The sequence below is a fragment of the Protopterus annectens genome, chromosome 1.part0, assembly GCF_019279795.1.
Source record: "Protopterus annectens isolate FY-2018-M chromosome 1.part0, PAN1.0, whole genome shotgun sequence".
Classification (NCBI taxonomy): domain Eukaryota; kingdom Metazoa; phylum Chordata; order Ceratodontiformes; family Protopteridae; genus Protopterus; species Protopterus annectens.
The window spans coordinates 1,829,983,769-1,830,010,340 of record NC_056725.1 but is presented as its reverse complement, the minus strand read 5'-3'; the positions used below and the strand labels follow the sequence as shown (position 1 = coordinate 1,830,010,340).

The following is a 26,572-nucleotide window of genomic DNA, read 5'->3' as shown; positions in this document are numbered from 1 at the left end:
GTATGCTTGATGACTATATACTTTTAAATGCAGACACCTATGAATGCAGAATTATGTTATGTAATTTTTCTTTGGGAACTGGCTGAAGAGGATTCTTTGTAGATCAGTGCATCATCCAAGCCATCAGCTATAAATCCTCCTGGTTCTTGGATTCACTCCCATGCATACAGGACATGGGGCAATGAGTGCCCTTCAGCACTCATTGTTTCCATAGCAGGTACGTTTTTTTACGAGATTGGGTTACTAGCCTGAGGTCCAACCCTCCTTAGAGGGTTCACCACACATATGCACGCACATACTCACACCTAGGGCCAATTTAGAGTGTCCAATCCACCTACTGTATTTCTTTGGAATGTGGGAAGAAACCGAAGCAAATGGAGGAAACCCACATGAATGCAGGGAGAACATGCAGACTCCACACAGAAGGCACCCCAGCCAAAAAATGAACTGGAGAACCTCTCGTTGTGAGGTGACAATGCTAACCACTGCACCGTCCATCAGCTATAATTAATTAAAATAAATTAAATTTCTTTAATAAACCAATGTTTTATACTCCTATACTAAATGAAATAAATGGGAGAAATTTTATACAAAACTCAATTAAATGTACTGGTGAAATAAATATAATTTTCATTCATATTCTTCAAGCAATAGAGGCCATCATTCCATCAGAGAAACATTATTTAGAACTTCATCAGGATTCGTATATCAGTATTTCAAATTGCAATGCCAATGAACAATTCACTTGCATCAATCAGTCTGATGCCAGATGGTCACTAAATTTATACCCAGTCACAACAAAAGATGAAACAAAGGCAAGAAAAGAGTTTGCACACATTTAAATGAGTGATAGTGTTAAGTAACTGTACCAAACAAAGTGCGGGCTAACAAAATCTTGAACTTACTAGAAATTACTCAATCATTAAACTCATCCACTGCTATCCAGGGAAAGTTTTCTTCCATATTCTGTTTTATGTGAGGTAATAGTGGTGTTTTCTTCTACACTCTATACCCCAGTATTGGCAGCTCACACTTAAATGGTGAAAATACAAGTGGTTGATCCTAGGGCTGTTGCATGGGTGATCCAAGAAGATACATTACTTTCTTCCCATTTTCCACCAATAAATCATGTGCTTTAAACACTCCTCTAGGAGGTGCAAGCAAGCACAGTTCACACCTTTCCTCTCTCATCCCTGCTGTCTCCTCCAGCACCCAGGTCACTAACCAAATACTGATCATCCATCTACAGCATGGGGTAGACAGAGAAAATTGCATTCCCAGTTACCTTAAAGGAAAAAAATAAAATGTGAAGTAAATGCAACCTGTGAAGTAGTTAGTGACTTATATGGACAATGATGGTATATCCTAGTAATAAGAAGCATAACATATTATTTTAAGTATTAGATACTTTTGCTATGAAAGGCAATGCTCTCTACCACCCTTCTTTTCTTATCATATCCTTTCGATTACAGTCATTGTCATCATGGTGTCATCAGACCCTAGAAGAAGAAAACAGGACATGATGACTGGTGAAGGGATAGTACAGAGAGACGAGGACAAATGAGGAAGGAGGGAGGAGCCTCCACATGTAGCTGAAAGACACTCATATTAACCTGTAGTTGAGAACATTTTTGTTGCAGCAGAGTTACAGAAGTACATAATATACTACTAACGTGGGTGGTAACAGCCTTCAAGAAGGTTTTCTGCACCTGGAAAGGGTTAGGCAAGCATGGGTGGTAAAAAGTAGCAACTATAAGTTAGATGTACCCATATGGAAAGAACAGCCAGATAAACGTGTCTTTCTCCTCACATTATGTAATTTAATAAAAATGCAAAAGGCAGGAGAAATTTCATTTTAGGAGCAATACATAAAGTCACTTCATTTTCAAGTCGCAGGCCCTTCCTGTTGAATGATGCAATAATTTCCAATGCCTTCTTTCATTACAGTTTTCTTTTTGCATTATTGTTTCTAATAGAATGCATATGGTTCTATGTGAGAAAAAGGAAACATATTTATTTCATAACATGCATTCCAAGTCAACCTATTATAATTCTTATATTCCTCATGTGATAACGTATTTAAATGTTTTACCATTTTTCATATATCATCCATGTAATATTTAGACACTCACATTTTATCATAAATACAACTCCTGCAACAGTGCAAGAAAATAAAGATGTCCTCCTCTACTTCTTTTAAACCAGTATCATACTGAATGACTTACAGGGCAACAAGGCTAATATTTGTTGTTAGTACATCTCCCTGCTCTCTCCAAAGTAGATCTAGAATAATCACTCTATGCAGCAATAGTTTACCAGATTTGTCATTTGCTGTATAATCTATTAAGTACCCCAGCTGTACTGGGGGGGATGTTTCCAGCACTGACATGGAATTTTTGTGGTTGTGAGAATACAGCAAACTAGATTTGTTTCAGAAGAAATGTTAATCAGTCTGCTCCATGTTTCATCACTGTTAAAACTAACAGCAAGGCATGCTATAACCTGATTTCTCAGGCTCAGGTTTCAGTTAAAGAAGGCTATGGACAAATGTATAATCCAGAATTTTTGGTGCTCATCATGAATGTTTCCTGTTTTAGAAGGAAGGCAATTCTCTTTAAGAACTCCTCCTTAATGACCTGGGAAAAGTGCCTTCTGCACCAAATGACAAAAAAAAATATTTAGTGCCCATACCACAAACCTGCCTTGTCACACACCTGTCTGCCTCTTATTCAGTAAGGTATAAGGGCAGATAAATATGAGATGTGGTGAAGATCATTTGCTCTGTCTTGCTTAAGCCCTAAAGGATTCTTGGGCCATTCCTCTTCCGGATTACATCTTCAAAGCAACTTGCCATTGAAATTCCCTTGTCCTTCACACAAAAAGGTAGTAGTAAGTCAGCTTTGGCTTAAATAAAGACTTCAGAGACTTTTTCTATTTTAAGAGGAATTCTTGGAGTGCAATGGGTGTGACTGCACTCCCACTGCATAGGGCCATACTGTGGATCATAAAAGAAAACAGTAAGTACTTTAAAAAGAAAGGGGCAGAGACTAACTTTGAGGCCATTTCCACAATGAGTAAAAGAGCTTTGCATAAGACAGCAGATTCTAACAGCAGCTGAGAACACAGGATGAACACTACTAGTAACAAAAACTCACCTTAAAATCAGTACCAGTGCATTTTTTAATGTCATCTACTGTGAGGTCTTTCCACAACTCTATCAGAGTAAGTCCACTTTTCTTACACACATCGAATACAGCCTGCAAAGTTAAAAATGAAATAAAGTTAACCCAACTTTTTCTGCTGAATACTGTATTCCAGAGACTCTAGTATGTCAGTTAATATCTGGAAGATACAACACCATTCACCTTCTTGTCTAGCGTCAAGGAAAAATATGCTTGGTTTTATTAGTTTGTTTAGTTGAGCAATATGCACAATGCATTCTGTAAGGCCTGCATCATTATTATAAGCATGACACAGAGGATAGAATGAGCAGGGCTTGCATTTAGAAAGTTGTATCTAAAAGCAGAAATAACTCCTGGCCCACTCTGTATGTCCTCTGTTGACCAAAGACTTGACATGATACAGGCATAAATGAGGTAAGGCATCAAAAGGGCATGGGATACTTTTGAATATTTTAGATTTATTGTTCAGTTATATGTTAATCAGACTGACCAGAGTACTCCTCCATCCATTTTCTACGACTTCTAGTTCAAATCAATGTCCGATTTATCAAATGATAATAAGCACAATATGTAGCACTTTACAGTTACTGGCACTTAAGCCATCAGCAACATACTTACATAACACAATAGAGAAAAGCAGAAAGTAAATGACATGTTTATAAAACAAAACCTAGAAAAACACATATCAAATTAAAATACTTAAAAAACCCAACACAGAAAGGCACAGATCAAAAAATGAAATAGAACAAAAGCTCTTCCAACTGCAGTCCATACAAATACTTTGATAAAAGGAACCATGCTCCTGCGGCATACCTTGGTTTATAAAAGCCTCACATATTTGGTCCAAATTGTTGATGAGAAAACTGTGTGTTCACATCCTCACCTAGAAACATTTACACTGGCAAGAAAGTTTGACTCCTCTTACAAAACTTTTTGTTAAAATTGTCTACATTTAATTTCTACCACAAGGAATTCAATATTTTTTATAATCTTACTACCATTTTTGGTCTACTTTTGGCTATCTCTTATCTGAGAGGATGAGATCCATCCAGGCAAATTATTTCCTCCTTAAAGATCTATCTACTAAAGTAGATGAGTTTCAAAACAAAATGGTGTACATTGAGGAAGACTTTTCTAAACAAGCCGGTATTTTAAAAGAACCTTTATAGTTTCATAGGTTTATTGGCATATTCTAGGCTAATGACCACAAGGGCCCTTACAAGGCTAGCCAAGCTTCCCAATGTATTCAGCAAGTTTTTATAGTGTCCTAGAGGTTATATTTCAATGGCTGTAAGCTAGAGTATAACTTATAACAAGATCGATATAAATACATAAATAAATAGACATTAACGTTTCTTCCTGATGTACAAGGGATGCTTAAAAAAAAAAAAACCCAGAAATTAACACTGAATTTTTGATGAAACCAAGTAACACACTTTTAGAAACTCTATGTGATAAGAAAACAGGTCAAGAAGAAATAATCTAAGGATATACTGACTGCATGAACAATGAAAGGAGATAACATTATTTCCTTTCTTACTATCAGGATACTTGATTTTTTTAATTTAAAAGGTTTATCAGATAGCATTAAAAAAGCCCATGGAGAATTGAAGAAACCAGCATCAAATACACAACCCCCTCCCATCTCTGGGATAGTCAAGTTTACAGGTTTTCTTGATAAAGACAAAAGAAAATAACTTATATGTGAATGGCTGCAGATGATGGGTGCAATGCTAACAATGCTTACAGTGTTCTGGCAACAAATAACCTCAGAAATATTTTATTAAACTTTGAGAATTTGAACAAAAAAAAACATGAGGTAACCAAACAGCTAACTCAGTTATGTAATAATTCCTGTACTAATCTAAAAATACAGTGTTCTTAAATGCATGACCTGTATAACATGTCTTTCTTTTCCAACCCTTTGATGAGCACCTTCACCTCTTGTACTAAGGCTTTTTTTTCTGATCTAGCTTGTTACTATTTATTACTGCACTCCATGTTCAGGAACAAAAGGCTTGATCATCATAGTTAAAGTGTGTGTGTGTGTGTGTGTGTGTGTGGGGGGGGGGGGTTGGAAACAGAAATTTTCTTTCTCAAACCTGCCCCTATGGTTTCTCATGGTTAATGGAGAAATAATTTGTACCTGTCATGTAGTAGGGTTCCAAATCCTCATTAGACTATTAGGGAGGGGCCAGCCAACCACAAATGAGCTGCCTTCTTGTGGTTGCAAATGAGTTTAAAAAGTTCTTTACCAAGTAGAACATCTGAAGGGAGGCTCATGTCATACTACAGACATCCTTCAATATCACTGTTGCAGTATTCTTAATGTTAGGGATCTCCCGCCCAGGGCAACCTGATGTTCAGTCAGTATACCATAGCTTAATGATCTTGTATGTGCCATACATCACATATATGCTACCTGCACAAAACACAGGACATAAAATTGACATATAGGCACAGTTACCCAGAACTTCTTTGCTGCCAGTCCAAATACCATTATTGCTTGCTGGTCTGAAAGCCTTTTTGCTGTGCTGAATATTTAGCCTTCAGATAAGTGCCCTGTTGGGGTTGTTTTTTTTTTTCTTTTTCTTTGGTGGTGTATTTTATTTTGCTTACCTAGAGTTCATGTCATCCAAGAAGAGAAAATGTCAGTGTGGGAGGCAGATCCCCCATAAGGATTGTCACGAACAGTGTTTCTTTTGTTTGGGTGCTTCCCAAGACCATACCCCTCTTGTAGTATCTGTAAGGTGTTTGTGCCTAAGACAATCAGAAGCTATTTGTCTTCCTTGGTCATCTATCTTGAAAACCAATAGCTTGAACAGTTATCCCACGATAACATGGCAGAATCGTTTAACCAAGAAAGCGGCTAAGAAGTCTTGGCCAGGTTATTTGGTGGTCCAGCCTCCCGCAGACATCCTTCTACAAGCAAGTAATCTCTCTATAGGCCATCCAGTGTCTACATCAGATTTTTCTGCCATGATCCCATTGGAGGCCAGCATGGATTAGTCTTTTTCACATGTCTAAGGCTTTGCAGGTGTCTGCTCCATATGCCGAGGGGGAACTGCTGTTGATTATCTGGGAGGGTCCTAGAGGAAATATGCAGATGTTGGTGAGGAAGGAGGTTCCAGGTTCTCTTATCAAATCTCATCAAGGGTTGGAACCTCCAGTATTTGTTAGGGCTGATATCCCTTCCAATGACAAAAAATACACCAAACCCACAGACATTGCCAACATCCTAGCTGACAGGTTCAGCGCAAACTCCCCCCCCCCACCAAAAGGGCAAATATCTATCCCAGCAGAGTGCTGCTCTCCTGACATCTCAGATGCTCAAGTAAGAGCCGCCCTCTCCAAAGCAAAAAACACAGCATCAATGGGACCAGACGGTGTCCCGGGCTGCGTCCTACATGAACTCCAAGAAGAGCTAAACCCAAACATAAAACTACTGTTCAATCTCAGCCTTACTACAGGATATGTGCCCAAAGAGTAGCGTACAGCAACAGTGGTCCCTCTCCATAAAGGTGGTGCCTCAACGGATCCTGGAAACTATCGCCCCATAAGCCTGACTAGCTTGGTCTGCAAAGCTATGGAAAGGATCATCATGGACCTCATAAACAAAGATATTGGGGACCTACAGACACTGGATCCTACCCAGTTCGGCTTTGTTAAGGGCAGATCCTGCCTCTTAAACCTGGTTGATTTCTTTGAAACAGTCACCAAGGCCATTGACGAGGGAAGGTGGTCCACACAGCCTACCTGGACCTCGCAAAAGCCTTCGATACAATACCCCACTCGGGTATTATAGATAAGCTCACCAGCTTAAATATAAACCCCTATGTCACTAGATGGATTGCAAACTGGCTCAAGGACAGAACCCACATGGTTAGAATTGCTGGAGCCATGTCAGACTCCAAACCAGTTACAAGTGGTGTCCCACAAGGCTCAGTCCTGGGACCTCTCTTGTTCAGTATATATTTCTCGGAGGTACAGGCCAACACGGAAGGACTGTGGCTGACCAAGTTCGCAGATGACTGCAACCTGGGCGCCATAATCGACTCTCCAGCCGACACAAGCATCCTCCAAAAGGACCTCATAGAAACAGACAACTGGTGCCAGAGCCATGGCCTCAAGCTAAATGCCAAAAAGTGTATAGTTATCCCCTTTGGCAAAAACAAAGTGCCCACAAATTACCACATAGGTGGTAATCCATTAAGTACAGAAGAAGTAATTAAGGACCTGGGGACCCAAGTTGATAGCAATCTCTCATTTGACAACCACTTGGCCAAAGTGGTTAGAAAAACATTTTATATAGCCCACCTAATCATGAAGGGATTCACATCTAGATCAGGGGAGGTCATCGTGCCTCTTTACTCATCCCTCATCAGGCCCATAATTGAGTACAATGCCCCTTTTGGGATGTACCTTACCAGACACCTGCAGCAACTGGAAAGACCCCAAAAGTACCTCACCAAGAGGATCAAAGGGCTCAAACAGATGCCATATGCTGCCCGGTTAAAGAAACTCCAGCTCTACTCAGTGGCATACCGCCTGTTCAGAGGCGATCTGTGCCTGACGTATAAAGCCATGTCCAACCCAGAATTAATGGACATGCTGCACCTCAGAAAATCCAAATCCCATCGAGCTAAGCGCTCAAGAGACTTGAACCTCAGCACTGAAATAAATAGGACATGCTGGAGGGACAGATTCATAACCCAGAGGCTCCCTTCACTCTGGATTAAAATCCCAGTCCAGGTTAGGCAGAGTCCCTCATTGACTCTCTTCAAGAGGAATCTTGATGAGTGGATGGGAGATCGTAGGTTTACCCTGGGTATCACTTCTGTGTCACTGTTAGGCAGAGGCACAGTATACTAACCTCGAAAAAGGGCATAGCAAAATAAATTTAAAATGGGTGGCGAAAGCCAAACACATTCTGGCTAGGCTTATAAATGCCCTAGGGCAAATAGCCTAGTATGAACCTATGAACCTATAAGAAAAGACAAAAGATGAAGCATGTTTTGATCCATCATAAAGATCCTCAAAGGGAATGACAAGAGTTTACTCAGGGCTTCTTTTCTGCACTGATGTCCCTGAAGCCTCCTCAGAGGGTTTCAGTGCCTGCTCCTCCTTGGATCTCTACCCCTTATAAATGGTAAATGGCTTAGGGAAAAGGACTCCTTGGATGAGGATTCAGAGTTTGATGAGGGGTCTTTGTCCTATTCTTCACAGGTGTCTTTATCTTTGGCTTATGATACTGATAGGGTGGAGGAGTCTATTAGCTCTAAGTCTCCTTTTGAGAAACTGTCCTAACTGCTAGTATGATGGAATACTTTAAGTGGGTTTCTTCTCAAGTGTTTGATATTCAGAGGGGATATTATATGTTGCGTCAGGTGGATACTCCCTAAACCATCTGCAGTTCCTCCTGTGTTGGCTGCCTTGTTAGACACTTTCATTGTTGGCTCCACATCTCCTGACTTTTAGCCTCCTGCTCCTAAGAAACCTAATAGGCTCTATAAGGTTCCTAAGAATTGTCAATTTGTATTTAAATGTCTTTCTGCTGATCTTGCTGTGGTGTCATTCTTTTCAAGACAAACATTTCAAGCTTTAGCCCTCTTTCAAACTTTTACCTTCTGATAAGGATAGTAGGGCAGTGGACAGGATTGGTAAGAACATTTACCTTGCTTCTACTTTGGCCTTTAGGGCTATTAATTACCAGACCCACATGAGCATGTATGCTTTGGCCTTAATTGCTCAGGCTTTTCAGGTTATTTCTGAACTCTCTAATTCTGAAGGCAAATCTTCTGTCTCATCTATTGTAGGCTCTGCTTCTCATGTGGCACGCCACTCTATCAAGTGTAGCTATAATGCTGCTGATGCTTCTTCCAGGGCTGTGGCTTTTGAGTCTGTCATGAGGCATTATTCTTGGCTTAATTTCCAGTCTTTGCCGGAGGACATTGGGACTACTGCTGCTGCTGACCTGTGTAAGTCTCTTCAACAGAAAAACAAAGCTTTGCATAACCTTAAAATTAAAGTTATATACTCACAATACTAGGCATCTGTTTTGTCCATTTTCATTCTTCCTCGATGTACGGGTTTACCAGTTCAACCTCGGATCTGACTCAGATGCATTTTACAGACTTTGGATCTAACTCTTGAGCTTCTCCCTCTACCCATAATACCCTAAGTCTATCTCAAATACCTCAGATTGAATTTGTTGGTTTAAAAATCTCATTATATAACAGTAGAGAAGAAGAGGAAGTAAACCGGGTCTCAAACCTGGAACTACACGTTCCAAAAGTCCATCAGGTCACTCCAGAGATTGACAAGGAAGGGAAGTTGAAGAATGAAAATGGACAACACGGATGCCTAGTTATGGTGAGTAAATAACTTTAATACGTGATGTTGTCCTTTTCATTCTTCCACAATGTACAGGACAGAGTCCCCAGCTACATAAATCTTGGGTGGCCCTCATGGAAGGACATTCCAGAGAACTGCTGAACCAAAAGCAGTTCTGCTTCTGGTAATTATGTCCAATTTATAATGAGTAATAAAAGTATGAGCATTAGACCAGAGAGCTGCTGCACAAATATCATCAATGGAAGTTCAAGACCAGAAAGCAGATGAGGTGGCCATAAATCTAGTAGAATGGACCTTAGGTGGTTTTGGTAGGGAGAGACCTTCCTGAGAATATATCCAGGAAATGCAATTAGCAATCAATCTGGCGAATGTAACTTTAGAAATTGGAGAACCCAATTGAGTCGGTGAAAAAGAGACAAACAGCTGGTCCATTTTTCTGAAATCTTTTGTTCTGTATAAGTAGAAACATAGTTGTCTATGCACACTTAAAAGATGTAGCATGTATTCTCCCTTATTTGAAAATTTTGGAAAGAAGGCTTTTAAATTAATGATTTGATTTATATTTGATTCAGAAGCCACTTTTGGTAGGAAAGAAGAACTGGTTTGTAAAGCAACCCTGTCTTTATGAAAAACAATGTAAAATGCTTTTGATGAAAGGGCCTGGAGTTCGGAAATCATTTTAGCAGACGTAATAGCAACTAAAAGGGTGTTTTTCAAGCCAGGAGTTTTAAGTCAGTTTTTGCTGAAGGTTGAAAGTGTTGTTAAGTTAAGCCTTGAAGTGCTATTGTTAAATCCCCAGGGAGGTGATGGATCTTCCAATGGGGGTCTGAACAGAAAGGTGCACATCAGAAAAGCCTTAAATAATTTGGATTCAGCCAACTGTACTTTGATTGTGGAAAAACTATCCTCTTCCTTAAAAAGAAAAGCTAAAAACTCCAAAACAGCAAAAACAGGGGCAGTAAAAGTATCAATGTCATTTTTCACGGCCCAAATTGAACATCTTTTCCATTTACTCTCGTAAATCCTCTTAGTGGAATCTTTCTGTTTGGACAAAAGTATATTACGAACTGGGGAAGAAAGCCTGGGTTGTCTAGATATTAACAGAACTGGAGAAACCAAGCAGCTAGTTTGAAGGCTGGGATACTGGGATGTTTTATTTCTGACAGATGTGACAGAAGGTCTGGACTGGGGTCCAGTAGCCAAGGTTGATAATGAAGATGAGAACAAAGGAAGGGGGAACTCGACCTGGAGAGGCCAGAAGGGCAATAAGGATAACAAAGCTCTTTAACTGGCAAGCTTTCTGCAAGAATTTTGGGATCAGAGGTACTAGGAGATAAGTGTAAAGGAGAATGGAGGGCGAAATGTGGACTAGAGAATCTCTTGGTGACTCCCCCTGAAGCAGGATCAGGGCAAAGTAACTGCTGCATTTGTTCTTGTGGAGAGAAGCAAAAAGATCACAGCAAGACTGGCCCTAATTATGGAAAATTTTCTCCATCACTGATTGATTGAAAGATCACACATGAGGCATCAGAATGGACCTGCTAAGTTTGTCTGCTAGTACGTTGGATTTCCCCTGAAAGTGGATTGCTACTAGAAAGCCGTTGAAGTAGATTGCTGACTGCCACACTCTCATAGCTTCTTGGCAAAGGGGGTAGGATTGAGTTCCCCCCTTGTTTGTTGATGTATCAGACCACAGACATGTTATCGATTTAGACTGCAATGGTCACTAGAGGGACAACATTTTGAAATATCTGCAATGCTAGGACTGCTCTCTTCTCCAGGACACTGATATGCAAATTGGTCTCTTGGGGGGGCATTTTTTCATCTGAATGTGCATGGACTCTTTTGTCCTATGGTAACTGTTCTATTCTGGGAACTGTGTCTGAATGTCACTTTTATGTCCTACGTTCTGTGCAGGGAGCATATGTGTAACATATGGCGCATTCAAAATCATTAGGCTTTGGTATACTGGCTGAATGCTGGGCTACCCTGGGTGGGAGATCCCTAACATTAAGAATTCTCATTTCAAATCATTAAGTGTTTTATGTGAATCAAACAAATTAGGTAATCTTGATATCCATTTCATATTTTATTTTTGTATGAAAATACTAGTGGTTGAACATACTCTTAACTGATTTAATCAGTGGTAATTCAATGATCAAGTGGGAACACAGTTGACATTTGTTACACGTGCTTTAGTCTCTGGCCATCTATTTACATTTTACAATAGCACACTAGGCCTATGACATACTAAGCATAATCTCTCAGCTAACTTTAAATCCATGATCATTTTCTGTTTATGGCCTTTAGTTATTTACTAAAGGTTTGTAATTTCATTTTGTTTTTGCATTAACTGGCTTTTGACTAAGTTTATTACCCATAACAATAAGCTAAGATTAATGAAAAATGGAGTATAAACAGGAAAAATGAGATGAAAGCATCATCTTATTCCAATAAGGGGAGATCAGGGAAGAGGTCATGATAAGGCAGGAAGAAATCATAAAATAAGATAAAGTAAATGTATCCTTTTATCTATCTTCTTCTGTTTTCTACTGAACCTGCAGAGATCTAACTGATACAAGCAGACATATGTTCAAGTTTATTCCTAATAAAAACCTGGTTATTACAGCTGGTTAATATTCATTACTACCTATGATGCTAGTCACAAAAATAATCACACAGTGTTACTTGCATTTAAATGATTTGGATTGCAGACACAACAGTTAACATAACTGCTTAAAATACTTCTATTGTGTGTAACATCAGTCACGGGATGCCTACTGAAGATCCAGTGACACATTACATTTTCAAAGCTTATGACTTCAGAAATATTTATCTCACTACCTCTTTCTTCATTCCTTTCATTTAAATATACAAATCTTACATATTTTTCTGTTTCATGCTTTTTGTCTTTCTCTTTCATCTCATCTCACCAAAATGGGTAAGGAATAAGCATAAAAAGTGAACTGCTCTTTTAATGTTCATTTTCATGGGAATTAATAACTAACTTTGTAATGTGTTAGTTGTTCAACAAAAGCAAATAATGTTTAAACAGATGGTGATGGATATCTGCTTTTCTTTTTGGATACATGTCCAGCTGCCCAATAATCAAAAGAGGAAATTGATGGGACAAAAATGAATACAAATCTGTACAGCGCAAGCACAATAGGAAGAACCACACAGAACTGAAATCGAATCAACGTGTAACGAATGGTATGTGCCAGGAAAACTGCAAGAACACTTGCATATTCTGAATATCTTGCTGATGCACTAGTACTGAATCAGACGACAGTTTGCTGGAACTATACTACTCGGTCATCTTTCACCAGGAAATAGCACTTTCTCACAATCACTCACATCAGGGAGACCATCAGAGGCAAAGCAGCACAAACCACAAGACGGGGGCTAACAGGACTTGACTTCAGCTGATGAATAAAGAGAACATGCTTTAGGATGATTCTTCTTGTGAAGAGGTCACACAAGAATACACAAGAATCCAGTCTGACCTCCACCGTATAACAAAGATCCAAGTGCCACTTTTTCAACAGCAAGCACTGTAAGTATAGTAGGCCAAGAAGATAGGGCAGTTGCCACTACTGCCCAGAGTTTACTCTCAGGACTGAGGGTAGTGTGATACTTGTTGGTGTGTCAGACTGGTGAATAAACACAAGTAAAGAGACAACTGTGGAAGTGCTGTAACCTCCATGACATATTTCATCAGACTGAAAGCTCCCTATATCTACTTCATTAGAATTCATACATACACACATCACTTTCTCTCTATTACTGTATATATACATATATATATATATATATATATATATATATATATATATATATATATATACATACATACACACACACACACACACATACATATATATATATATATATATATATATATATATATATATCATCATCTTCTTTCGGCTGTTCCCGTTAGGGGTCACCACAGTGGATCACCTGTTTCCATTTCTTCCTGTCCTCTGTATCTTGCTCTGTCACACCAACCACCTGCATGTCCTCTCTCACCTCATCCATAAACCTTATCTTAGGCCCTCCTCTTTTCCTATTACCTGGTAGCTTCATCCTTAGCATCTTTTTCCCAATATACTCAACATCCCTCCTCAGCATATGTCCAAATCAATGTAATCTTGCCTCTCTGGCTTTGTCTCCAAACCTTCCAACCTGGGCTGACCCTCTAATATACTTATTCCTAATCCTGTCCACCCTCGTCACACCCAGTGCAAATCTTAACATCTTTAACTCTGCCACATCCAGCTTAAACTCCTGCCTTTTTGTCAATGCCACTGTCTCCAACCCATAAAACATAGCTGGTCTCACTACCCTCTTGTAGACCTTTCCTTTCACTCTTACAGGTACTTGACTGTCGCAAATCACTCCTGACACTCTTCTCCACCCACTCCATCCTGCCTGTACTCTCTTCTTTACCTCTCTTCCACACTCACCGTTACTCTGAACTATTGACCCCAAGTATTTAAACTCATCCACCTTCTCCACCTCTACTCTTTGCATCCTCACCATTCCTCTATCCTCCCTCATTCACACACATATATTCTGTCTTAGTCCTGCCTGACCTTCATTCCTCTTCTCTCTAGAGCATATTCTCCATCTCTTCAGGGTCTCCTCCACCTGTTCTCTACTCTCACTACAGATCACAATGTCATCTGCAAACATCATAGTCCACGGGGACTCCTGTCTGATCTCGTCTGTCAACCTGTCCATCACCACTGCAAATAAGAAAGAGCTCAGAGCTGATCCTTGATGTAACCCCACCTCCACCTTAAACCGCATCCATCACTCCCACCGCAGACCTCACCGCTGTCACACTACTCTTGTACATATCCTGTACCACTCTTACATACTTACCTGACTCTCCTGACTTCCTCATACAATACCACAACTCCTCTCTAGGCACCCTGTCATATGCTTTCTCTAAGTCTACAAAAACAAAATGCAACTCCTTCTGACATTCTCTGTATTTATTTATTTATTTCAGTTTGATTACCGGGGAAGTCCACTGGGCCAGAATGTGCCCATTTTCAGTGGAGGCCCAGGGAGAAAAGCTCCATAAGAAACACAATTAGAGGTTACAAAAAATGCCAAATGCAAAGGTAAAATATATCTATGAATTCATACAAAACAGGTATAGTAAAATAATAAATTGTCATTACACATGCAATGAGACAAAGGTTGCAGGTTTTTACATTCAGAGCAATAAGAATCAATTGTCAAGAAATAGGCATCAGTGATTACTTGATAGTTGCATTATATACATGCTAGGAGTCAAGAGAGAAATTGAATGATCAGAAGGTGATGGATTAGGTTTGTGTTAGGTAAATAGAAAAGGAGAGGATGTAGTGAAGTTTGGAGCAGGAGTTTAGTAGGCTCTATGGGGAAATTTATTTGTATTTATGTAGGGTGAAAGCAGGAGCATTTACATTTGGAAGATAGAAATGAGAAAAGTTGGGTCTTGAAGGATTCGGGGTCAGGTATCGTCCTAAGTGAGGGAGGGAGAGAGTTCCATTTTTTGCCTACAGTGAAAGAGAGAAGGAGTTGGCCTGCAGAGCGTTTGGGTTTATGAATAGAGATTAAATGTTGGTGTTCAGATCTCAGAGATCTGGTTGGGATGTAAGGGGGAAGGATGTTTGTTAGTGCTGGGCACTTATTTGGAAAGAATATTAATTTGTGAGCGGTGGTAAGTTGGAGGTAGTCGAGGTAGTTAGGGAGTTCCAGCCAGTTCAATGATTGTAGGGTGAGGCAGTGGTGAGTAGAGGTTTTGGATTTGGTTGCGAATTTGGAGATTTTATTATAGCAAGTTTCAAGTTTAGAGGTGATGGAAGAAGACAGGTTAGTTAGAAGAGGGGCTCCATATAGTAAGGAAGGAAAGAGGTAGGTAGTTGCTAAAGTATGCCTGGAGGAGTTGGAGAGAAAGCGGTTATTCCTGTAGAGCATACCAAGTTTTTGGTGAGTTTTCTTGATGTTTTGTTGTACGTGGATATCAAATTTAAGGTATTCATCTATGGTGATACCAAGGAGTTTTGCAGAAGGAACCACTTCTATGGCAGTGTTGCTTTGGCTAAGGACTTTGAAAGCATTTTTGTCAAAGGAGTAGGTCCTGGTGGGAGGGAAGAGAAGTATTTTAGATTTATTAGAGTTGAGAGAGAGATGGTTGCAGTGCATCCAGTTCTCGGTAGTGGAAAAAGCTATTTGAGTTTTTGTCAGTAGTTCTGGCAGGTTGGCAACGGTGCAAACTAAGGTGGAGTCATCTGCGTATTGGATAACTGTTGTATCAGGGACAACAGTGTGAAGGTTATTTATGAAGATGTTGAAGAGCATGGGTCCAAGGATGGATCCCTGGGGAACACCGGTGGGTGTGGGCAGGAAGAAGGAGGTAGAGTTATTCCATCTGACAGCTTGTGATCTGTCAGATAGGTAGCTGGAGAACCAGGAGAGGGTTTCAGGAGAGAGATGAAGGTTGGAGAGATGGAAGAGAGGGTGTTTGTGGGAGATAGTGTCAAAGGCTTTAGAAAGATCAAGGAGTGTTGAGGATACTAGTAATCCGGAGTCTCGGGCCTGATTTACTGTTTCTAAGAAGGATAGTAAGGCAGTAATGGTGCTGTGGCCAGGGCGGAAACCATGCTGGGTGGGATTTATGAGGTTATTTTGGGTTAAGAAAGGCATAAGTTGGTGGTGGACACATTTTTCAAGAATTTTTGATATGGGTGAAAGAAGGGCAATTGGATGGAAGTTGGAGATATTAGTGTTTTTGCCTCCTTTATGAAGAGGAAGGATGAAGGCAGAATGCCAGAGTTTGGGTACGTATGATTCCTTTAAAGATCTATTAATTAGGATGCTGATAGGGATGGCAATACCTTCAGCAGCAGCTTTGAGGAAGGAGGAGGGTATGTTGTCAGGGGCATTTGAGCAAGGTTTTAGTTTAGTGAGAAGTCTTTTTATAAAAGTAGTTGGAACAGGTTTGAGATGGAAATTAGGAGGGGAGTTAAGAGGGTAGGAGGGAGTAGAGGAATGAGAGTAGGAAGGATTGTTGTCTGGGAAAGATTTGGTAAGATTAGCTATAGAGTCAGTAAAAAAATGTGTTAAAGAGAGAGCTGAGGTCTGAGTCAGTTAAGCTAGGGTCTGGGCAGGGATTATTCCTGGATCCTGGGTGGAGTAGGGAATTAATGGATTTCCAGAATTGTTTTGGGTTAACGTTGTTGTTAGACTGAAGTTTATTATAATAGTATTTTTTATCAGAGGTGATTAGTTTTTTTGCTTGGTTGAAAAGTTGGGTGTATTGAAGCAGGGTGGAAGGCATCTTATTTTCTGGTAGAGCTTCCAGTATTTGTCCCTACAATTCATGATTTGTTTGGTTTCTTTGGAAAGCCATGGAGCAGAATTAGTTTTGACTTGTTTGTTTCTCGGTGGGACTTGGGAGTTGAGAATTTTTAGGAAAATGGAGTTAAAATGTTCTACTGCATTGTCAAGGAGAAGAGTATTTAGGATTTGCCAGTTAGTGTGTTTAAGAGTGTTGGAGAAGTTTGTGGGGTTGAAGTTGCTGAGATTACGAGTGTGGATGTAATGGTGCTGATGTTTAGTGGTGTTGTTTGAGCGATGTATGAATGCAGGGAGATGGTCACTAAAGGTATCTGGGATAGTGCCAGAGAGAGTTATTTTGTTTGGGTGGGAGACTACGATCCAATCGATGATGGATCCTGAGGGGTGGTGTTTATTTGGGCGTGTGATAGTGTGAATTACTTGGGTAAAGTTGTACAGGTTAATGAATAAGGAGGGAGAAGGTGAGTTAATTTTATTCCAATCAATATTAACATTGCCTAGGATGAAGGTTTCGAATTTTATTTTGGTTGAGGCCCAGTGAAGAATATTTTCAAGGGTAGAGATGTTGTCGCCAGGGGATATATATAGGGAGATAATGCAGATATTTTTATGTTTATTTAGTTGTAGTAGACTAGCTGTTAGTTCAGAATTTTTGAATTGTGGAATTGGAGTTTGTAGAGGGATTACTGAGAGAAGGTTAGAGTAGATTAGTGCAGAGCCTCCTCCTTTTCTGTTTAAACGGTCACTTCTATGGATTTGGTAACCAGGAGGTAGGATTTCGGAGTCTGCAGTATGGGGTTTTAGCCAAGTTTCAGAGATGGCTAAGATGTCAGGTTGGTTGTGGCAAATCCAAGCTTGTATTTGGTGTATTTTATTATTTAGGCTCTGGGCATTTATAGTAAAGAACTTAAGGGAGTTAAGAGAGGAGGAAGAGGGAAGGGTGGAGTTGGAGTGTGCTGTGAAAGAAGTAGGGGGTGGGGGAGGGCGTTGTTAGTTGTGAAGCAAGGACCAGGGTTGGGATGGATATCTCCAGATAAGGCTAGGTCATTATAGGGATTAGCTTTTAGTCATTTGGGTTTATTGAGAAGGAAGTTGTTTGGAGATGTTATTAGTGTAACAGTGAAGGTAGCTGTTGTAGTTGAGAAGAGTTTAGGAAGGAATTGGGACAGTAGTTTAGGAGGAATAAGAGAGGAAGATATGGCGTTGTAGTGGGTAATAAAAGCAGGTTGAAAGTGAGTTTAAGGGATAGTTTGAGAAGTGGGTAGGTGTAAGGGAGCTATGGGAGAGTAGGAAGTAGCAAGATAGAGAGGAATTAGAAATGCAAGAAGGGAGCATGGGACACGGATTGTGTGAAGGATTTGGGAGGGCATACTTAGAGAGGAGAGGGATAGAGGAGAGAAAAGTTAAGAAGTTTGTAGACTGAGGAGGAGATTTAAGGAAGTAGAAGAGGATATGAAAAATTACTGGATGAGAGAAACAGAGAGTTAATGTAGGTAGGACTGCAGGTTAAGTGGAGTGGGAGGAGTCACAAATGGGAGGGGTAATGAGGAGAAGATAGAGAGAGGCTGATTGGAATGGGTAAGAGGGGTTAGTTAGGAATAAATGTAGCGGTACTGGGGGCGGGTGGGACTGTACTTCTCCATCAACACTCTCAGAGCAAACATCGCATCTGTAGTGCTCTTTCTTGGCATGAAACCATACTGCTGATCACTAATCATCACGTCCCTTCTTAACCTAGCTTCCACTACTCTTTCCCATAACTTCATGCAGTGACTGATCAATTTAATCCCTCTGTAGTTACTACAGCTCTGCACATCACCCTTATTCTTAAACATTGGTACCAAAACACTTTCTCCATTCCTTAGGCATCCTCTCACTTTCTAAGATTTCATTAAACAATCTGGTTAAAAACTCCACTGCCATTTCACCTAAACACCTCCATGCTTCCACAGGTATGTCATCTGGGGCAACAGCCTTTCCATTCTTCATTCTATTCATAGCTATCCTTACTTCCTCCTTGCTAATCCATTGTACGTCATGATTCACTATCCCTACATCATCCAGCCTTCTCTCCCTCTCATTCTCTTCATTCATCAACCCCTCAAGGTACTCTTTTCATCTCCTCAACACACTCTCCTCACTTGTGAGCATGTTTGCCTCATTATACTTTATCACCTTTACCTGCTGCACATCTTTCCTAGCTCGGTCCCTCTGTCTAGCCAATTGGTACAGGTCCTTTTCTCCCTAGATATATATATATATATATATATATATATACACACACACACACACACACACACACACACACACACACACACACATACATACAGGTATACATATAGCTACACATACACACACAAACATATTATACATCTTAACAAAGGACCCCAGATAGAGTAAACAGTTCAATAAAACATGTATCTAGTACACTTTGTGTAGACATTCGTAGTACTATACACTTTTGTTGCATTATCAAAGGATTATAAACATACTTAGTACATTTTCAGAGCTACTAAAATCCCCACAAATGTGTCATCCAGATATTATATATATATATATATATATATATATATATATATATATATATATATATATATATATATATATATACTACTTACGAAAAGCTAAAGAAAAACACTTTGTAAACTACACACACAAGAAAGAGAACTCTAAAACAGCCAGCTCCACCTAAAACAGCTCACCTAAATTGCACATTTAGTCTAATTTAAAATGATAAATAAAATTAAAAGAAAACTGAGACAGACCACATTTCCCATTCATTACAATGTAAAAATTATACTTTGCACAAAAAAGCTACCCATATACTTCAATTCAACCAACTTTCTAGAAAAATGCTTTTATATGAAAACAAGTAAAATAAAACAATAAGAAGCTGAGAAAAGTGCTGACTGCTGTTAGCAAAGCAGACCCCACTCAAACGTTATAAGCTGACTAAAAAGCATACTAAATAAAAAACTAATACAGCCTAATATATACCTCACTAAACCAATAAAATGCTTCACTGAAATGAGCATGAAAAAGAACTTTAAAACTGACTCAGAAACTGTAGAAGAAAACCATCCACAAGACTGTCCATTTAAAAACGTATGCAAACTAAATAAAGCCCTGTTAAGTAGTCTCTCAAGCAATAAACACTGTTCACTAAAGTTATGAGAAATGATACTCATAAAAACAGAAAAAAAGGATAAATCAAAATATGTCTGGTCTGGTTTGTATTAAAAAAGAAGTTATGTACTTACCATAATGTTCCATGTGAGTTGTTCATCTCACCTTCATTCTTACCGATGGGTTCGACCTACTACAAAGCTTCAGGTCTTCAAATAGCTCGAGGCCAAGTCCCTATCCCATGATGCACCTAGAGTTACCTCAGATCTTGTTTGCTGCATATAATACTACCATATGTCATTCTATCACTCCATAAGAGAAAGTATAGAAGGGTTGAGCAACCAGGAAGGATCCAGCATCTCGGTCATCTATCAGCCCAGGAGGGGGTATAGGAGGGAGGAACGTAAGAATGAAGGCAAGATGAACAACTCACATGGAACGTTATGGTAAGTACATAATTTCTTTATGTGAAGTTGTTCTATCTCACCGTTTATTCATACAGATGGGTAGCGTCCCAAGCACCATCTTTCTCGGGTGGCTCACGGGAGTATATTTTTCAGGACAGTGGATCCAAAGGAGACCCTATCAACTTTGTAATGAGTGGTAAAGGTATGAGGTCTTGACCAAGTGGCTGCTGCACAAATGTTATCAATAGGAAGTCTGGAAGAAAAGGCAGAGGATGTAAAAACTGCTCTGGTTGAGTGAGCTTTAATTTTGTGTTGTAAGGGCATATTGGCAGCTGAAAAGCAAATGTGATACAATCAGATAACCATTTAGACAGAGTTGTTTTAGCCACTGGCATACCTTTCCTGGAGTCTGAAAAGGAAACAAAAAGTGGTTTCCGATTTCCTAAAATCTTTTTCTTCTATCCAAGTAAAATCTGAGCTATCTGTGAACATCAAGTTTGTGCAGCATGTATTCTAGATCGTTGGAGTGATTGGGGAAGAAAACTGGCAAATCAATAATTTGGTTAAGATTAGTTTCAGTGCAAACCTTAGGCAAAAGGAGGGATTTGTTCGAAGTGAGACTATGTCTGCATGGAAAATCAAGTAAGAAGGTTTAATGGACAAGGCTTGAAGCTCTGACACTCTGCGGGCAGAAGTAATAGCTACTAAAAATATAGTCTTCCATGACAAAAATTTGAGGTCACATGAGGAAGCTGGTTCAAATGGAGGAAGAATAATGCGGGAAAGCATAACATTTAGATTCCATGGGGAATAGGGAGATTTCACAGGTGGTCCGAGATGAAAAATCCCTTTGAGGAAGGCTTTGGATAATTTGTGTGACATAATATCCAATCCTCTGAATCCAAGATGAAAATTAGAAATGGCAGCAAGTTGAACCCGAACAGTTGCTGCTGCAGCTCCTTTGTTAAAAATCATGGTCAAGAACTATAAAATGGAGGCCATAGGGGCTTGGTAAGGATCAATATTGTTTTTAGAGGCCCATATAGAAAATTGTTTCCATTTGCAAAGGTATAGCTTCCTTGTAAAGGATTTATGACAGGATAAGAGAATTTGCTTAGTCTCATTAGAAAGGTTATGAAACCTGGCTATGATGGGAATTGGAGCAGCCAAGCTGTCAGCTTCAGGGACTGCAGAGAGGGATGAAGTTCCCCCAACGAGTGTGTCAGAAGGTCCGGAACTGGGTCCAGAATCCAAGGGTCCTTCAAAAGATGAAGTCGAAGGAAGGGGAACCAAATCTGATGAGGCCAATGAGGGGCTATTAGAATGGTGGTCTTTCCCAGAGTTTTTGCTTTCTGTAGGACCTTGGATATCAATGGGATAGGTGGAAATGCATAAAGGAGACACGGAGGCCAATCGTGAATGAGTGCATCCCTTGGGCCTTCTCCCAGAGGGGGAATCAGGGCAAAGAAGCTTCTGCATTTCATGTTCATGTGACTGGCAAAAAGGTCGCAGCAAGGCTGGCCCCACCTGTGGAATAGCCTGTCCACTATTTCTTTCTTGAGGGACCACTCGTGGGGAAACAAAATTGCTCTGCTTAGCTTGTCTGCTATCACGTCGGAGTTCCCCAGAACGTGCATTGCTAACAGAAAGCGCTGGGTGGATATAGCCCACTGCCATACTCTTAGGGCCTCGCGACAAAGGGGATATGACATGGGTCCTCCCTTTTTGTTCAAGTACCAGACCACTGACATGTTGTCTGTCTGAATCGCAATCGTACCCAAAGGAAGAGATTCCTGGAAGTACTGCAAAGCCAAAGGTACTGCTCTTATCTCTAAGACATTGATATGCAGCTGTGTCTCTTGATTGGTACATGTGTCTTGGCCTGTCCTTCCCTGAAAATGCCCCCCCACCCTATCAGGGAAGCGTCCGTGGTCACTGTGGCCGCTGGTGGGGGTAAAACAAAGGGACGTCCTATCGTGACATGAAGTGAGGTTAACTGCCACTGAAGATCCTTTTTGCAGGAGTTTGTGATTGTTATCAGGTGAGACATGGGAAGCTCTTGGTAAGACTATTGCGCGAACAAAAGCCATTGCAGTATCCGCATGTGCATATGATCTAGCGGTATGGCCAGAATTGCAGCTGCCATCATAACTAACAACTTTAGAACTTCTGATGCTGGAGTCTTGTTTTTGGATATCAGAATGCGGACCTGCTGACGGAGTAGTAAGACTCTTTCTACTGGAAGTCTTAGCAGGGTGGTGGTGTCTAGTTCTGCTCAGATAAAAACGGTATGTTGCGATGGTGACAAGACAGATTTTTCTGAGATTACTGTAATGCCCAGCTGGCTGCAGAGTGACAGAGTGGAGTCCCTGGCTTGAATGAGTAGATGCCTGGTAGTGGCGGTGAGGAGCCAGTCGTCTAGGTACAGAAACACCTGTAATCCTAAACATCTCAGGTGAGCCGTGACCACTACCATACATTTGGTGAACACTCTGGGGGCTGTAGTGAGACCAAAGGGCAGGGCTCCAAACTGGTAATGATTGCTCCCAGCCAGAAGTGCAGATGATCCCTGGATGGTCTGGCCATTTTTATGTGGCAGTCCACATCCTGGAGATCTATCGAGCACATCCAATTGTCTTTTCATACGAAGGGAAGTATCGACTGAAGCATGATCATCCGAAACTTCTCTTTTTGATAGGTTTGTTTAGCCTGCTGAGGTCCAATATAGGTCTCCAGTCCCCTGTCTTTTTTAGAACTAAAAAGTATCTTGAGTAAGTTCTGGATCCTGTCTGATCTGCTGGGACTGGTTGGATGACTCTTTTTCTTAGCAACGTTTGGACCTCTACTGTTCTGCTTGTTCCCTGTAACTGGGTGGAACATCCGGGATTTTCCTTGTCGGTGGAGGGGGTGTGGTGAAATGAATGAAGTATCCTCTGGAAATTATACTTTGTATCCAGTTGTCGTTTGATATTTTGAGCCAGGCATCTGGGTACAAAGATAAGCAACCCCCCGACCAACCCCTGACTGCATCCAGAGTAGGACAGTCGGGCCTCCTTTCAGGAGTGCTGGTAGGTCTTCCCAATGAAGAACTCTCTGTCACCCTAGTTTTGTGGATCCCCTCTGTCATGAGGGAAGCGTCTTCCATTATTGCCCCCTCTGCCCCTGGAGGGGGGGTTCACCATGTGTGTCCTGAAAGACTCCTTGGGCTTTTTGGAACCACATTTTCCCTCCCCTTTGACCCTTGGGGTAGGGTCTGGCAGGGGTTGAAAAATGGACTCCGATGGCAGACAGAGTCTTTCCTTCCTGCTCCCACCTGGTCAAAGTTTCCTTAACTTTGGGCCCGAAAAGGGATGAGCCATCAAAAGCGGTATTCACAAAGGATGATTTGAAGGACTCCATGAAGGAACACAAGCGCATCGAGGAGTGTCTCCTAAGAGCAATTCCTGTACCCGCTGTCCTGCTCGTTCCATCAGCTGCATATGAAATGAGGTGCATGGACGAGTTAACAATGGAGCTGAGGGTAGCAAGCTGGGAGGCAACTTTGTCTGAAGCTCCTGCAGCTACTTACTGTACCCTGAAGAGTATCTCCCAGCTCTTTAAGATCATCTCTTTGTAATCTCATGAAATGGGTTAGGTAGTTGAGCGAGCGGAGTGCAAAAGTCACTGAATTATAAGTGCACTTCCCATATTTATCCATGATCTTGGAGTCTCTGTTAGGATGGATAGAAGAGGAAGTTTCTGAAATTTCCTTTTTGGTGGCTGCTGCCGCTACCACCATGGCATCAACTGGCACACTATTGGTCAGAAAACATTTGTCTCGGGGAGTGGAGATAAATTTATTAGGCCTCCTAGGGACAGGCTCCATGGTGTCCGGTGAATCCCATGCCCTTCATGAGACCAGCTGCATCATTTCTTCGAAGGGTGGAGACACCAAAGAGGTGGAAAGCTGAGACCCGAAAGCCTTCAGGAGAACCGACTCATCTTCAGTAGGGTTTTTGGACTGCCAGTCACCCCTCTGCCTAAGGATTTCTAGTATCTCAGCAAATGAGATATCCTCAGAGGGGGACCGTGGGGATCCTTCTGATTCATCCAAGTCAGTATCAGATGTCAGGGACTCCTGTGGGGAGTCTAGATGTTTCCTCTTACAAACTCTCTTCCTGGGAACTTCATCAGTGGGAGCTTCTGGTGAGGTCTCGGAAGAGCATGAGCCACCCAATGGGGCTTCCTAAGGCTCTGGGTCTCTACACTTGGCCAGGATCTGTGAAGCAGAAGCAGACACAGGTGCTTTAGGTGTGGAGGAAGCCGGACCTGAGGTCAAGGATGTCTTAAGAGACATAACTCTCCTCATGGCTTCGAAGGCACCCCTGCTCCAATGCGAAGGGAACGACGGATCCCAGGAAACCGTTAATACCCCCGGCACCAGGACAGTGGGCTCCAAGGCCAAGGTAGGAGCCAAACTCATCAGTCAGAACCGAAAAGTTGGTCCGACTATCATCCCTGGACCCGACCAGAGAGTGTTGGCTCCTAGAGTCCTCGATCAGCACCAAGGACATCAAAGTAAGAGCAGGCGTTCGCTCCAAAGGCACCACAATCAACAAGTCTGACTCCTCCAGCTCCGAAGGATAAGTATGGCTTGGAGGAGGAAGAGCTGTAGTTGACATAAGGGTCTTTGGCTCCGAAGCCGCTTGGGTCGGAGCAGATAAAAATTTTGTAAAGGCCGATGCCTGTAACAGCTTCTGCACCACACGATCCACATCCAGATCAGAAAGGCTAATAGAAGACCAAGATGAATGGATCGAAGGTGGTACCAACTGTAATAAAGCAGACTTAGGTATTTTGGATACTGTTTCCAGGAATGGGGACTGGCTCCGAAAAGATAAGACGGTCGGCTCTGATGTCTGTGGAGCCGATGTCGAAGACGTTTTGGATTTTTTTATCTCAGAAGTCTTAGAAGACTTTGAGGACTTACTAGATCCACCTTGGTCACTCAAAGCTTCTTGGAAAGAATGTTTCAGCAAACCTCTTCTATCAACTTCCTCTTTCTCTCCTGGAGACCCCTGGAAGAAAAAGAATGGCATATGGAGCAGCTATCTTGTAAATGTATTGCTCCTAAACAATACACACAGTTGACATGACTGTCAGTGACAGGCATTTTTTGGCCACATTTGGGGCATTTTTTTAAATCCTGACTTAGGATGTTTATCTTGGTCAGCCATAGTGTACCAAAAACAGAATTGATTACTGTCAAACTGAACACTTTGAAAACTGAACAGTAACACAGTCAATGCCTTTAGAAAAATACAGGCTAAGGTCACACACAACCACGTATTTATGTAGACACAGCTAAAATATTAATTTGTGACAGAAAACTCTGTCTAAATGCACACAATATTAAATGCTAAGCAGACTATAACTATAATGATAAAGATAGCTGCTATTTAACACACACTAAACCTTATCTAAATATTCTAAACTGAGACAAAAGTCACTAAGTACACTCTAAATAAAATAAACTTTATCTAAATTTTTTAAACTGTGACAAAAGGTCACTAACTAAGCACACTCTAAGTATAAGAACAAGATAACAGTGACAAAAAGGTCACTGATAAAACACTCTTTAAACTAGGCCTAAAAAAAAAAATAAATAAATAAATTAAAAAAAAAAAAGAGACCAACTAGGAATTTTTAAGAAAGCACACCAAGGGAAAGGGGAATACACTATTAAGCTATAAGAGCTTATAAAAGTATCTAAAATTACCATCTAGTAAAAGTTATCAATATTATTATAAAAATAAATTTGTAAAATTAAGGTTTTACTGGCCTGAGCTAGTGAGAACCTCCGATCTGTTGCAGCGGCAAACTAGATCTGGGGTAACTCTAGGTGCATCATGGGATAGGGACTTGGCCTAGAACTATTGGAAGACCTTGAGCTTTGTAGTAGGCCGACTCGGAGCCGGGGGACCAGCTCCGACCCCATCAGTAAGAATAAATGGCGAGAGAACAACTTCACATTATGAGATACCTTGTAAGGTTAGGTCACATCACAAAAACATTCTCTAAACATACATATTTCATGTATCACACATCAGACCGACAATGTACTCAGTAAAAATCTGCATTTTGTGAGGCAGCATGTATTACATT

The 26,572-nt window shown here is 40.8% G+C and overlaps 1 protein-coding gene across 1 annotated transcript in view; it reads right to left on the bottom strand.

Annotated features, from left to right (window-relative positions):
* OXCT1 (3-oxoacid CoA-transferase 1) overlaps nucleotides 1–26,572 on the bottom strand; it is a 1,765,637-nt gene that overhangs the window by 113,634 nt on the left and 1,625,431 nt on the right. Inside the window, exon 16 of the mRNA XM_044069775.1 lies at nucleotides 3,156–3,257. Coding sequence (XP_043925710.1) covers nucleotides 3,156–3,257 — 102 coding nt within the window. The remainder of the gene's footprint in view (nucleotides 1–3,155; nucleotides 3,258–26,572) is intronic.